This window comes from Taurulus bubalis, assembly GCF_910589615.1.
Source record: "Taurulus bubalis genome assembly, chromosome: 14".
Taxonomy (NCBI): Eukaryota; Metazoa; Chordata; class Actinopteri; order Perciformes; family Cottidae; genus Taurulus; species Taurulus bubalis.
This window is the reverse complement of record NC_136602.1, coordinates 23,055,522-23,071,508: the sequence shown is the minus strand read 5'-3', so window position 1 is coordinate 23,071,508 and position 15,987 is coordinate 23,055,522. Positions and strand designations below refer to the sequence as shown.

Genomic DNA, 15,987 nt, shown 5'->3' with positions numbered 1-15,987 from the left:
AAGAATATTATTTCATGGTAGACTTAACATATAAACTTACAAAACATTGAACTATTTAATATAAAAATGACTTTGATAGTCAGGACTGAGTGCTCTGATCATCACAGCTGTGACTTCATTAGATGTACCATTTATAATATATACATTTAAACGTCTTGTTAGTCCTGTTGATGGAGCTCTGGTGCTGTGACATCCTGCTTCTCTCCCTCAGCCTCCTCCAAGACCATCTCCGGCCTGCTGGAGTTTGACAGTAAGACGGAGGCCGTGGAGGTCCTGACCGTCCTCAACCACTACCAGATCCGGATACCCAGTAAGTCTGAAGACGCCTCCAGTCCTTCAAGCATTCCTGTACTCTAATGTCCTCTCTGTCAAGACCTCACACAGCTGGATTATATCCAGGGTTCATACGCTCATGCAAAACCTGGAGAAGTCATGGAATGTTAAAATGGTTATTTACAGGCCTGGAAAAGTCCTTGAAAAGAATAAAATCCCAAAGTTTAGTAATAGTCATGTAAATGTGTTATATTCATGTGTTCATGACGTTCATTTACGCTGAGTTTGAAATAATGAATATGTATTTTAAAAGAAAGACTCAAAATATAATCAGGCATACATACAGGCATCTATATAAATGTTTATTCTTTTAATCAAACTATCGTCTCAATTATTTGTGTCATTTAAGGTTTACTGTATGCTTTGTATTCTCATTGTTAGTTTAAATACTACATTTACTCACTTTTTACTGTTTACTGTTTTACTGTTTTTACACGCTTTGTAATTCCCTTTCCATAATTCTGTGTGTGTGTGTGTGTGTGTGTGTGTGTGTGTGTTTGTGTGTGTGTGTGTGTGTGTGTGTGTCAGATGGGTCCAACCCGTACACCCTGAAGCTCTGTTTCTCCACCTCGTCTCATCTATAAGAAGTCGCAGAGCACAAGAAGAGCTCGATGATGGCCGACCTCTGACCCGGGAGAGGGAGGCGGGCCATGAGAGACAGACTCACAGACGAGTGGAGGAAGACGAGGGAGACAGATGTGGCCTTTCAAAGGAGGTGAAGAAGGAAAGAGACGTGTTAAGGAGAGCGAGGACATTGTCACCGTCTCCAAACTGAACATCAGGCGCACACACATCATCCCACCGTCCAATCACAGCGCAGCAAGCTGACAGACGGAGATACTAATAATGACACACAGACAGACGGATAGATAGAAGGACAGACAGACAGTAAGAAATACAGACAGACAGACATATAGATAGAAGGACAGATAGACAGTAAGAAAGACAGACAGTAAGAAATACAGACAGACAGACATATAGATAGAAGGACAGATAGACAGTAAGAAAGACAGACAGTAAGAAATACAGACAGACAGACATATAGATAGAAGGACAGATAGACAGTAAGAAAGACAGACTGACTCACATAAGGAGAGATAGAAAGAAAGACAGACAGTAAGAAAGACAGACAGACACAAAGACAGACAGAGATACAGACAGACACAAAGACAGACAGTAAGAAAGAAAGACAGACAGACAGACAGACAGACAGACAAACACTCTGTTGAACTTCTGTACAAACCTTCATTGTCCTCTTCATAGACGTCAGACATCTAAACTCCTCATGTGTGCACATGGTGAATAGAATACTATTTAATGTTTAAGAAACGGATGAATACAGTGTGTTGTTTTGAGTTGTTAATGAACTTTTACAGTGAATGTGGGTTTGGTTTTAACAAGTCTTCATGCAGGGCTCATTAGTGCCACATGACCTCTGATGACCTTTGCCCAAAGGTGCCACTCCAGCAGTGAGATATCCTCACTACTGATTCGTAGTTACGTTTGCAGTGGATGTTCATGGTACCCAGAGGAAGACCCTCATGGCTCCGGGGACCCTCTGACCTGACATGAGGTCTAACTTTTCAGCCAACACACAGATCCATAGCATGGTACCTGGAAACCAAGGGCAGGGTTATTCACATTGCCAAGGGAATGAATAATATCAAACTCTAATGGGCAGATACTGAGCACATTCATTCTCCTCTGAGGATATCTTCCTTACATTCTGGACCTCCATGACTTTCCATCAGCACCACCTCAGGCCAAAATATCAACTTTACATCGGAAATAGATTGCCATTCATGTTCCTGAAGGGATGAACCCATTACTGCACTGAGAGAGAAGACAAGGGGCAGTAACTGCATACTGTTCAGAAAAGTTACGTTTCAGCTTCTAGACGAAACAAATAATATTAATCTGAGTATTTCATGATTACGTCTTCCATTATTGAAGTCCATTTGTTAAACAATGGAATGCTGTAGCACACAAACTGTCAAATAGTGTAGTGTTTCTGACAGGGTGACTTTACTGCGACCGTTCCAGGTTCTCTATATGACCTTCAGGTCGTTAATATCTCACTTAATATGTAAAGATCTGGAGGAGAGAAGTCTCTCTGTGTGTTGACATCAGAGCTTCTCTCTTTGTTCACAGAGCTGACTTTTAGTGCATGTCAGTGCACGTTAGCGTGCCTTTTAGTGCATGCTAGTGCACGTGAGCACGCCCCACTGGTGAGCTCAGCTGATGGGGGTCAACATGAAGGCGCTCCTCCTCCTAGACCCTGCTGGCTCTAACGTCGTGTCGGGAACCTTAAAGAACACCACAACCTGCGTTAGCTAACAACCTGCGTTAGCTAACATGTGACGGTCATGTGTGTATACCAACTTCTGTTCTTGTTTCATACGTGTTGATCCACAGTGTTTCTCTGAGATGGTATTCTACCGCAGGGCCTGGGTCTATACACGTGTGCTTTAGTTAAGCAGAATAACACACTCAGAGCCCACCTGCATCACACGTATCGCTGCAGTCAGACCAGCAGCCTTGACCCTGATGATGAAGCTCAATGATCTCAATGATCTAGACGTTAGGTTCTCACTCGGCAGAGAGGTCATCATTTTTCCGTTTGCAAGGCAATGCATTTGCTCACCCCGTCTGACAGCATTCCACAAATCAAGTCAGTTACTTCACATTATTCACATTAGAGAGTTGTAGTATTTGGGATGACTGTATTGGTTGGATTCAGCATGTGGTCATCACTGAAGATAGTTTCCAAGCTCAATGGCCCATTTCATGGAATCTTTAATAGTTTTGACCCTAAGTTCCTACGAGGACGCGTGCTAACAGTTTACTCATCGTGATGTCAACACTTAGAGATATAGCGGCTCACCAGAACCAGACAGGGTTCTTTGACCTGACCCAGAAAGATGTGAACGCTGGGAGGATCTCTTACCGCCATGCTCTCAAGAGTTCTTCAAAAAAGTTCTTCAAGAAAAGGTTCTTTGGATGAAAAAGGTTCTTAATGAAACCGTTAGTCTTACTTAGTTTTTAAACTAGGCTAGTGTTTTTCAAAGGTTAATGGTTCTGGGTAGAACCTCTAATGGTTCTGGGTAGAACCTCAGCTTCAGGAACAACCTTTTCCGAACCCTTATTTCTGTACTGTGCTCACATGGAGTCCATGGGCCGACCTCACAGGACAGCTTTCAGCGCTACGTCCACACCACTACGTTTCCACTTTAAAACAGGTTGTTTGCTACGTTCAGCTAGCGTCGACACTGCTCCCCTGCCATCCCATAATCTAGTAACACTTTGATTGTAAGTGTTCATCTTTAAAGAAAGTGAGATGTGATTAGTGAATAGATAGGCGGCCTAAAGTCCCAATGGATAATTAGTCCCTATGGTGAAGACCTGCAGCTCGTAACTAATTGTGTCTGTTTGAGTAGAGAGGAAGAAAGGGAGGATTTGAGTAGAGTAAGATTATAGAGGACAATCTTAGGTATCAAGCAATCTTTTATTATTGAGTACAATAAAGCTCTGTTGGATTTTCTACTTCCTGTTTACACCGGCAGACCAGTGCACGTGAAGAGTCATGTGATATTCATCATATATTTAAAAGGGAAACGTATTAGTGTGGATGTAACCTGCGATATCTATTACTCATATACACTGCTTTTTAGGGATTAGAGATTGCACAACTACTGCAAGATGTCCAAGTAGAAGCAGGAAGTAGATATTAATCTAATTCTCACCTCCTAATTCCATTTTAGTCGTACCTTCAAAATCTGTTTCACCTCTGGAGAAAATGCGTATGTTCATTTAAAACATAAATATATACCTATTTGCACTGCGCATGGAAAACTACTGGAATTACATAATATTTAAGTGTCTTATTTTTATAATATAATACTCATACAAGATTGTTTTTCTTCTTTTGGGTGTATTTTGCATAACATGTGAATTAATAGCCTACCTAGAACCCGAGTGGATGATCGGCCCCTCAACGCCTGAAGCACAGCCTCTGCTCCGTCCTGTGTCTCGTGGGGGAAACACATTTTATTGCTCCAATGAAATCACACTTGTGAATTAAGACATGCTTTTGTACATAATATGTAAATAAGGAAAAGGTATGAAACGTTTCGACAGATGAATCCTACTTATTCTGCGGTTTAAATTATTGCTCATTTAGATGTTGTTTGTACGTCTGAATCTTACTGTATTTCTAAGGTTTTATTTATTCCTTTTGAAGTTTTTTAAGCCCTTAAGGGGTTTGATACACGAGGGCTGGACTCTGAACCTGATGTGAGCTTTTCCTCACAGGACTGACAGTATGAAACCAATCCAGATGTTTCTCTTGAGTTTGAGGCTGTAAAGGTTTAATGTTGTTAGTAGTCTGTAATCGCTAACAAGAAACATAGAACTATTAGTGTTTCATTCATTTAAGAATCCCTGTGGTTTTAAATTACATGTACATGTCCAAATGTAATAAAGTCCGGTTTGCAGTCAGCTGCAGCTCAGCCATCTCTCATTGGTCTTCTTCACAGACATACCAAGAATTTGTTGTTTATTTGTTTTAACTACATTCTACAGAGACTTTTCGTCCGTGTACTGTAATGTCAAAATGTTACTTTTCATTATTCAGGCAGTTTAAAGGACCAGCAGCGTTATTATGGCTGCAGTTCAGTGGGTGCAGTGATTCTGGAAGCACAAGTTTCTGCCGTCTGCATGTTGAAGTGTCTCTAAATACTCAATGCAGAGGTCAAATGTATTCTATGTACCTGTATGAAGATGACCATTGAACTTCAATTTCAATTTAAATGAAGTATTAATTAGCTCAAAGTCAAATACTTCAATCAAAAATGTGATTTCATCTGAACTATAATTCTATTTACAAGAAATTACTTATTTAATTGTTTTAACAGTCAATGATGAATCAGAATAAGGAAATAGAAACCTTAACTAGCTCATTTAATGCTCTTTTAATAGCTGCATTTTACTTGTACCACTCATATCGTTTACTTGTATTTAATTATACAAAAGTCTACACTTATTTCATTAACATACTCCATGTTTTACAGGCAGCATTCGGGCGGCTCGTTATATATCGATCCGTCTCCTCAGTCCACATGTGAAGTGTCTTTGGGTCCTGAACCCCAGATGGCTTCTCTAGGCTGCGAGTCTGAAGGAGAAGGGGTTCACGTCCTGATGGTTCACTCTGTGTGCATGTGTGTGTGTGTGTGTGTGTGTGTGTGTGTGTGTGTGTGTGAATGTGTGTGTGTGCATGTGTGTGTGTGTGTGTGTGTGTGTGTGTGTGCATGCTAAAATGCACCGCGCCTTGAGCTGTACATGCAAGTCTGTTTACCTCATGGTGGACCAGTACATCAGTACACCAGGTGAATAAAGTATTCCAATATTTTATTTCAATAAAAGTAGCAGTTCCACAGTGTAGATATACAATTAAAAGGTCTGCATTCAAAATTGTACTTAAGTATTCAGATCAAAATACACGTACAATACCAAAAGTAAAAGTAACCACTGTGCAGAATGGCCCATTACGTACTAATATTGATTATATTATTGGAGTATTGATGTACTTGTATTCGTTACAGCTGGTAAAGGTGAGACTAATTTAGTCACTTTATATACTGCTGGGTCGCTTGTGAATGTACTCCAGGTATCAACTAAGTCTCATCTTAACCTTTAATAAAAGTACAAGTACTTCAAAATTGTACTTCTACTGCAGTTGTTGAGTAAATGTACTGGCCACTGCTGTGAACCAGTACAAATGAGATTGTGGTGGACCAGTACAAACCTGAGAGAGATGTACCAGTGGTCTCAGTATCACTACACGTGAAACTGTACATTATACTCATTGTCCCCTTTAAGGTTTAACACTGTAATATACTTGTATATTCACACTGTACATTTCACATATCATTTATATGTTTACAAGAATAAATGCACTAAGAGCAGCTGTATGTGTGAGGGCTCTGTCAGTATGATCAATACTCTTTGGTAGGACCTTTAGGCAGCAGGCCTAAGTTAACATCTGTACTCCAGCTGTGTTGTTCAGCCATCATATCAACAGCTGGGAGTTATCCAGTATTGTACTCCATACAGGGTATGTCCTCAGGCTACATCTACATCTATTAGTTTTCATTTTTGTAGACGCATATCTTCAGTATTTCTTTCAGCCTCTGAAATCATGTAACTAGCTGAGGGGGAAACATACAAATCAGAACAGGGGTGAGAGAACAACAGGATTATGCTCTAACTTTTCAGACAAGGAGATGAGAGAAGTGTGTTCATGGGCAATCCAACAGCTCCAACAACCCTACAGGGTACATTATAATCGAGATAAATGCACTATTATGGGTGGATGTTACAGACACGTCCATGCCATGCTGCCCCTCCGCAACACATTCTACTAGTTATAACACTAAGATCAACGCTTGAAGCGTTTGCAGTACTGAGGAGAAGAAGGTGCTCCTTGCCTGGGAGACGGAACCCGGGGCAGCAATATTAAAAATACTACCGCTTTCGCTCCCGCTCAGCCCACGTGACAGCTTCCCGCTCCCTGATTGGACGGTTTTGAACTGCGGCGCGCGAGCTCATTGGTCCGTTTTGAACCGCTGCTTTCCTGCGGCAGATTCAAAAGAGTCTGTCATCATTCCAGCGGCAGTCTGAGCACGGAGAGTACGTACGCTACCAAACGAGGCGTTGTCAGGTAACGCCGCTTATATTCTGCTTTCCACAGGCTGAGATGTGGAGGTAAAGACGTGTTGGCTTAGCCGAGAAGCTGCCCCGTTAGACCCGGAGGGGAAAGCGGGTCCGCTGCCACGATAAACCGAGAGGAGTAGCGATGACGGTCGAGCTTCAGCTAAGCTAACGTCGGGGACCTGAACGTCGCTTGAAGGAAACAAAACAAGTCTAACTAACGCTAGCTGTGTGTTTCCACCTCTCCAGGCTTTTTAAGCGAGGCAAAAAACACTCGTGAACAGTTGTTAGCTGACCCTCGGTGTGGTCTCGTTACGTTGGCCTGCTCGTTACCGTGAAGTGTTGCGTTCAAACGCCTGTGATGTAACCTCGGCTAAGTGGGTAACGGTTAGTTAGCTAAACGCTAGTTTGAGTCTCTGTTTAACTGCAGGTAAAGCAACGGTAACTTCATCTTCATCCGCTGAGAGGAGGCTCACGTAATCACATCTAAGACACGGAAAGATTTACCGTGAAGCTACTGGAAGTAATGCAGCTGATGAAATAATGTGAATGTGCATTTGTCTTGGTTAGTGTTGATGCATTGTATGTGCCTAAGTGTTTTATATGTGCATCTACTGTAGGTACACTTTTTTTTTTTTGTCTATACGTTACTGTCTGTCTATCGATGAATCTTAGTTGCATCATGTTATTGAAATGTTGTAATTTCTGGCTCACATACAGTTTTACTGTTTAGCGTGCATTGTCCCTGCAAAATAAATACAAAAATAACATGACAGCGTTTTTGTTTTTCTACAGGCAATAATGGAAGACTACCTGAAGATAGAGAAGATTGGAGAAGGTAGGTCTCATTGTTTCCTCTCATTGTTTTCTCTCCATGACTCAAACTGCTACCAGTGTAATGCTTCCTAAGTGAGTGCAGGGCAGACTCTGGGTTGTGGTCTTTATGCAGAAAACTATAAGGGATCAAACGGAGTAAAGGCGTAGCTTTCAGCGCCTTTTAAAACAAGCAAATTAAACAAAGTATTTCTGTGTCTGCTGCTATTCCATTTGAATACTTTTTTTTTTTTTTTTTTTTTTTTTTTCTATTCTAAAGTCTTCACTGCATTGCCTAAGTGTCCACTTCAGATATTATGATGTGTGTACATGAGTAAAGTTACAACAGACAGGAATGGATTATGTTCATACTGTTCATGGCATGTGGGCTCATGCGTTACTATGTAAACAAAAAATGTTAATCAGAAACCGTTTATTTGCCAGGAATGTTTACACAAATGAGGAATTCTTCTAGGCGGAAGGTGCATACATTAGACTACTAGACTAATTCTACTATTAAGGTCTAACAAACCCAACATGCAGAAATGGTAAAACATTGGTTTCTGTGCCAAGAAGTATAGATCATAATAATACTTTGAGTATTCAGAAAAAAATGCTGTATAAAATCAAAGACGCTTTACATAGGAATCATTCACCCACTGATGAGAGGAGCTACCATGCAAGGTGCCACATCAGGACTATCTAACATTCATACACCGTAGAACAGCTACGGGAGAAATTTAGATGGAGAAACCATGACCTAATGTAGTGGACATCTAGTGTTTGAACTAGGATGTACATACAGTGGACTGTATTAGAGATATGCTCAAGCCATATTTTAGTTTATAAAAAAAAGAACCGCTGGCCATTTAAGAAAACAGCACCAGGTCTTAGTTTGGCCACCGCGGGGTGAAGTTACGTTGTCAAATAGTACTCTGCACTTTTCATTGTCATAGGTTCCTTAAACAACGCGCTCAGGACTAAAGTTTAGTCGGTGTTATCATGGCTGTGCTTCCCTCTGGTGCTCTGCAGGTACCTATGGCGTGGTGTACAAGGGCAGGCACAAGGCTACAGGGCAGATCGTGGCGATGAAGAAGATCCGCCTGGAGAGTGAAGAGGAGGGCGTTCCCAGCACGGCTGTCAGAGAGGTCTCTCTGCTTCAAGAGCTGAAGCATCCCAACGTTGTACGGTACGCTCTCGAGTAACAGAACGTAAAAGACTGTAAAACCTCAGCTTCAAAAAGTTAAACACAGGGGTCACACGGTTAATGGAAAACCTGGAAAAGTCATGGAGTTTTAAAATGGTTATTTTCTGCCCTGGAAAAGTCCTTGAAAAAAATAAAATCCCCAAAGTTTAGTAAAAGTCTAGTAAATGTGTTATATTCATGTGTTCATGACGTTCATTTACGCTGAGTTTGAAATAATGAATATGCTTTTAAAAGAAAGACTCAAAATATAATCAGGCATACATACAGGCATCTATATAAATGTTTATTCTTTTAATCAAACTAGTGTGTCATTCATGTTTACACCCAGATTTCACAACATGTTTGGTCATAGAAATTTAGTTTAAAGTCATGGCCATCCATTGGTCAGAATGTGTATGAACCCTGAAAATGAGATTTTCCATCTTATACGTGTATTTGTGTGTGTACACAGAGAGAGAGTATGGACTTAGCCAGTTCTTGTGTTTGTGTATCTCAGACTCCTGGATGTGCTGATGCAGGAGTCTCGTCTCTACCTCATCTTTGAGTTCCTGTCCATGGACCTGAAGAAGTACCTGGACTCCATCCCCTCTGGCCAGTACATGGACCCTATGCTGGTCAAGGTAACTGGTTAATGAGCTCCCTCAGCAGTTCATCTTGCTCTAATGTCTGTTTAAGTGTGACAGTTGAATCACTGCAGTTGGTCATAATGGAGCTCAACAGTGAGAGTCCCATTAATTAATCAAGGACTTTGCCTATTAGCCATAATATCATAACTGTCGATGGACCAAGGTAGACTGATGAATAGCTATTCGATGGTACATGTTCCTGTAGAAGCCACAAGTCTATATGAAATAAACTTCTTTTAGTTTTATTTGCACGTTGTCAGAAAGAGGTACTACACTACCCACAATCCTGAAGTGGAACAGTCGCGTCTCTGATTTGAGGAGCTGGTGAGTCTACGTGCCGCTTCATGCCCTTCTGGATTTTTAACGGGATCGACATGGCAGCTCGTTTACAAACTTTCCCTGATATTCTGAAAGCATTCGAGTCAACAATAAAGGCATGCAGTAGATGTGGCGTATTGCCCTGGCCAGCCAGACGAGGTAGCAGACTTTAAAACTGTGACCAGCATCAAAGCCTGTTTGTTTTTTGTTCCGTTGTCAGAGCCAACATTCCACCAGCAGACCCTCGTGGTGTACGGGGCCGTAGTGGATCCGTACAGGAGGAGAGCTAGTCACGCTAATGGCGAACACGCAGAGGTTCATTACCTTATAATGCGTTCAAACATCTGTGTCTGCCGATTTGGACCGTCACTTTGTTTAAGTTTAGGTTGCTTTTACCATCGTCGTGTGTTAATGTCCTTCCATAGCTTGACCAGCATGACTTGGGTTTAGAAACCCAACAGAAGCGAGATTCTTTCTGTAATGAAGCCCGTCCTTATCCTCGCCCCTTTTGAAATGTCTTTACACTTTTTTTTTCTTTTTTTTTAAATGAAAGCTGAATTAAAGTGTCTGGCCACAGGGGATTTTATTTCTAAAGCTACTTTTAAACTAATAGTGGGGTATACCACGGATCTGTTCAGAAGCATCATATCATTTCAGATAAAACGATTAACCCAAAACACCAAAGAACAGTTGGCCTTCTGTCAGACCATCTATGAGTCAGCTTCTCAACTCTAAGCATGTGTCCGTGTCGTGATGCTCTGTCCCCGTCTTTAGAGCTACCTGTACCAGATCCTGGAGGGCATCTACTTCTGCCACTGTCGGCGAGTCCTCCACCGGGACTTGAAGCCCCAGAACCTGCTGATCGACAACAAAGGAGTAATCAAACTGGCAGACTTTGGACTTGCTCGGGCCTTTGGTGTTCCCGTCAGGGTCTACACCCACGAGGTGAGGGAGGCAGAGCGTCACCAACACTGAGCCAAACACGGGCATGGAAAAGTCCTGGGCTTTTAAAATGGTTATTTCCAGGCCTGGAAAAGCCCTTGAAAAAAATACAATCTCAAAAGTTTAGTAAAAGTCATGTAAATGTGTTATATTCATGTGTTCATGACGTTCATTTACGCAGAGTTTGAAATAACTAATATGCTTTTAAAAGAAGGACTCAAATAAAAGCAGGCATACATTCAGGCATCTATATAAATGTTTATTCTTTTAATCAAACTAGTGTCTCATTCATTTGTGTCATTTAAGGTTTACTGTATGCTTTGTATTCTCATTGTTAGTTTAAATACTACATTTACTCACTTTTTACTGTTTACACCCAGATTTCACTAAATGTTTGCTCATGGAAATTTGGTTTAAAGTCATGAAATCCATTGGTCAGAATGTGTCTGAACCCTGAGTTTAGCATCAATGACCCCTGAGCTGATGACCCCTTTGTGGCTCCAGGTGGTGACTCTTTGGTACCGCGCTCCAGAGGTCCTGCTGGGTTCTCCCCGATACTCAACCCCTGTTGACGTTTGGAGCACTGGGACCATCTTCGCTGAGCTCGCCACGAAGAAGCCTCTGTTCCATGGAGACTCTGAGATAGACCAGCTCTTCAGGATCTTCAGGTAAACCCATGGCAGTTTGTCTGGTATTTACTGGTTTAACGTGGCCAAACTGGAAGCATGTTACTAAGTCGATAGTAAGGCATCGTAACGTGATGTATCATCCTGCCTCTGACCCAGGCTGTTTTATTCAGCCCCACTGTGTACACTTATCAGTGTGACGCAATTAAGCAACTTTTAAGTTATCACATTAGTCATGGGTGTTTTCTATTTATTTATTTTTTCTTCCATACCACCATTTTGCTCGTCACAAAAATGAGAATAGCTGGTCCACCTTAAGAATCCGTCCACCTTAGGAGGCTGAGCCAGTGGATTTATTCACCAACAAATAGCCTAAACTTTACAACAGTATAAATGTAAAATGTGCTTTATTGCAGCCAGTTACAAACTTTTCAATGTGTCATACATGTTACTCTATCAATAGTAATATAATATTATAATATGACAGCATCAGAGCCCATTTGGCTGCAGAGGGAGTACTTTTTCTTTTGTACTTTAAGTACATTTTCTTGATTTTTACAGCCTACTAAGTAATATTTTTAACTCAGGACTTTTACTTAAGTGTTTTTCAAAGGTAGTATTAGTACTTTTACTCAAGTAAAAGATCTTAGTCAATGACACTGACCCTTTAGGACCTTTGGTTGTCCCTCCTCTCTTCATTTTGTCTTTAAATATGATCCGCTATAAACCGTTTCATTCATGTAACTCTGACAGATGGTTTTGTAAAGTGTTCCACCGCTGTGTACGAGCGTTTAGTATTTAATTAGCCTCAATCGGCGCTCATGAAAACCAGGCGCTTGAACGTGACGTGAGCGAGCAGCAGGGCGTTGTTGTTCCAGGAGAACGTGATGAGCTCGAGTCCCTCACCCTGCTCCTGGTCCCCTGAGGCTCTGCTTTGAATGCTTCTGTCTGTTTCTGCTCTTTCTAGGACTCTGGGTACCCCGAACAATGACGTGTGGCCGGAAGTAGAGAGCCTTCCCGACTACAAAAACACCTTCCCTAAATGGAAGTCTGGCAACCTGTCTTCAATGGTGAAGAACCTGGATAAGAATGGCCTGGACCTGCTGGCGGTAAGGACCAGGGCGGACCAGTGGAACCACTCGGGTCTGACTTTGATTTAATATTAGGAGAGCAATTCATTTCGACCTGGTCTCTACGTATCCTCTAGTTAATTATAATCTATTTAGTTATGCGGTTATAATCACTGTCACACAGAGAGAGGTGTGCATGTTCAGGTTTACTGGTGGAAACATTATTCAGTGTTCTAGACTAACAGTGACGTCTCCTCAAAGTAAAGTGGTATAACAGTATGACATAATATGGTCAAATAAAAAGGCTGGTACATTATACATATTATGGCATATAAGTGTAATATTATGAAATGTAGTAGTAGCAAAACAATATTCAGTATTGCATATTGTAAGTATTAAGTCTACAAAATATATATATACACACACACTACCGTTCAAAAGTTTGGGGTCACTTAGAAATGTCCTTATTTTTCAAAGAAAAGCACTGTTTTTTTCAATGAAGATAACATTAAATTAATCAGAAATACATTGTTAATGTGGTAAATGACTATTTTAGGTGGAAACGTCTGGTTTTTAATGAAATATCTACATAGGTGTATAGAGGCCATTTCCAGCAACTACCACTCAGTGTTCTAATGGTACATTGTGTTTGCTCATTGCATAGAAGACTAATGGAGGATTAGAAAACCCTTGTGCACTTATGTTAGCACAATTTAAAACAGTGATGCTGGAGAGAGAAGCTATACAACTGGCCTTCCTATGCATAGCATCACATGTGTTGGTTCCATTATACTCTCAAAATGGCCATAAAGAGAACTTTCGCTGGTGTCACCTTTTTCACCCCTCATGAGTTTGCAGGTCTGACTGTAAATGTTAGACCTAGTGACAGGCTGACATGAAATGGCTTGCATAATACTTAGTAAGCAGGCCATAATAATGTGACTCATGGCTGAAGTTAAGTTTCTCCAGCTCTCCCCAGGTTGGCAAAAAAAGCATCTCAAAATGCATCAGATTGATGCTTTAAAATATGGAATATTTACATTTTTCTTACGGGGGAGCATGCCCCCGGACCACCCTAGAGGGGTAATAGCCTTCTCACCTTTTTCACCCCTGACCCGTTTTCATACCTGAGATTTACATGGACCAAGTCTCTACTGGCCATCAGGGGAGGTTTACATGGACCAAGTCTCTACTGGCCATCGGGGGTGGTTTACATGGACCAGGTCTCTTCTGGCCATCAGGGGAGGTTTACATGGACCAGGTCTCTACTGGCCATCAGGGGAGGTTCACATAGACCAGGTCTCTTCTGGCCATCGGGGGAGGTTTACATGGACCAGGTCTCTACTGGCCATCGGGGGTGGTTTACATGGACCAGGTCTCTTCTGGCCATCGGGGGTGGTTTACATGGACCAGGTCTCTTTTGGCCATCGGGGGTGGTTTACATGGACCAGGTCTCTTTTGGCCATCGGGGGAGGTTTACATGGACCAGGTCTCTACTGGCCATCGGGGGTGGTTTACATGGACCAGGTCTCTACTGGCCATCGGGGGTGGTTTACATGGACCAGGTCTCTTCTGGCCATCGGGGGTGGTTTACATGGACCAGGTCTCTTCTGGCCATCGGGGGTGGTTTACATGGACCAGGTCTCTTCTGGCCATCGGGGGTGGTTTACATGGACCAGGTCTCTTCTGGCCATCGGGGGTGGTTTACATGGACCAGGTCTCTTCTGGCCATCGGGGGTGGTTTACATGGACCAGGTTTTTTCGTCAGAGCCGTCTTCAGCTCTCACTACTGTGACGTAACTAGACTCAGCGGTCACTCTGTCAACGCTTCATTCAACACAATTGTCTGGATTTGTTGCTAAAACTCCGTGGAAATGGATACGGTTTCATAAAGACCTGCAAAGCAGAACCACTTGAAAGAGGACAGACGCTGTAGTTCTGGCCCGTCTGAGTCCAGGACTTCCACGACCGCAGGGTTGTTGGCGGCCTGCCTAGCAACAACTTTATATATTTTATACAGTAACTACAAGAGAGGAACCTCCGTCTAGTTAGTTTTCCAACCAGCGGTGGTCATGCTAATTAGCATGGTTGTCTTTTTAAAACGGTTCCTGTATAATCATGGGACCTCAGGCCGTAGTTGGTCCTTTGAACCACAGATTACTTTATCAGTGTGAACCACATTCAATAAAATAGGCACTCAGGAGATCTAGTGGATCCTGATCATGTTTCATTGTGAACAGCAAATCAACAGAAGAGCTAGTAACGCTAACAGTACTGTGCTAACACACAGCAGTTCCATTACGATGCAACGTATGACATAATGATTCAGTACTGAGATGAGGCCAATTATAACACTGCATTTTACAAGGTTGTATTTGAACACACTATGGTGGTCTTTTGTGAGAAACTTAAATGAATCCAGTTTTAAGATTTCTTTTTTCTTTTTTCACAGCAACAAAAATAGATATTATGAGCAGTTTAACGTCCTAACACTAGCTCTAAGCATTTTTTTTTTTTATTTCATCATTAAAACTATTAATGAGAATCAGAACCATTTATTCACCAGGTATGTATATTCAAACAAGGATTTTTTCTTGGCGGAAAAGTGCATATCTTTAGACGAGACAATTAACAACAAATTATTAAATTAAGTATGAAATAAAGTGCTCAAACAAACGGATAACAAGGTTTTTATTTAATTCATACAAAACCCATCTTTCATTTCCTAATCATTTGAATAGTGTTTTTATGCAGATGACTAACAACGTAGAAGGATGACATCATCGTTGATGGTTTACACTTTATGAACGTTTAAATCATGTTGTGACAGCCTGAGTGACGCCGTCTCTTCCTCTGCTGTAGAAAATGCTGATCTACAACCCTCCCAAAAGGATCTCGGCCCGCGAGGCCATGACCCACGCCTACTTCGACGACTTAGACAAATCCACCCTGCCGGCCGCCAGCATCAACAGCATCTAAAACGCATCCTCGGCTCGCTCACGAACGCATATTCATAACCATTGTGAATTCTCATTCTGTAAATACTTGTGTGTGATCATTGTTGTAGACCTTTTTTAGTTACGTTTTGTCTTTCAACAACGTCTTTTCAATAAAACTGCACTTTCTGTGAATCTCTACACTTTTCTCATTTACTTTTTTCCTCAACATTTGACCAAAAGTACAGACGAGCTCAATGTGTGCATTTGTGAAATGACATGCTTGGAATGTTTATTTTTTTATGACCCAGGACTCTATGGAAGGTCTATGGCCCGGCTGTAGCCCTGATCCATTCAGACTCTGAATACACACTTAGCTTTATGTTGAGAAACATTAAGTGTTGAAAC

The 15,987-nt window shown here is 41.6% G+C and overlaps 2 protein-coding genes and 1 pseudogene across 3 annotated transcripts in view; all 3 read left to right on the top strand.

The window, feature by feature from the left end:
- Positions 1–917, top strand: part of LOC306746696 (heterogeneous nuclear ribonucleoprotein L-like) — a gene marked incomplete at both ends in the record, with an annotated part of 39,648 nt that extends 38,731 nt beyond the window's left edge. Inside the window, 2 exons of the mRNA XM_079229647.1 lie at positions 212–310; positions 862–917. Of these exons, the coding sequence (XP_079085773.1) occupies positions 212–310; positions 862–917 (155 nt within the window). The remainder of the gene's footprint in view (positions 1–211; positions 311–861) is intronic.
- The window catches only part of LOC306746693 (protein NLRC3-like), a 284,667-nt pseudogene that overhangs the window by 242,817 nt on the left and 25,863 nt on the right, over positions 1–15,987 (top strand). The window lies entirely within an intron of this gene.
- On the top strand, positions 7,021–15,780 carry cdk1 (cyclin dependent kinase 1). Its single transcript, XM_079229652.1, has 8 exons — positions 7,021–7,051; positions 7,837–7,879; positions 8,887–9,043; positions 9,558–9,681; positions 10,780–10,950; positions 11,452–11,615; positions 12,541–12,682; positions 15,506–15,780. Exons 2-8 carry the CDS (start codon positions 7,843–7,845, stop codon positions 15,620–15,622), a joined length of 912 nt encoding a protein of 303 aa, XP_079085778.1. The 5' UTR covers positions 7,021–7,051; positions 7,837–7,842; the 3' UTR covers positions 15,623–15,780.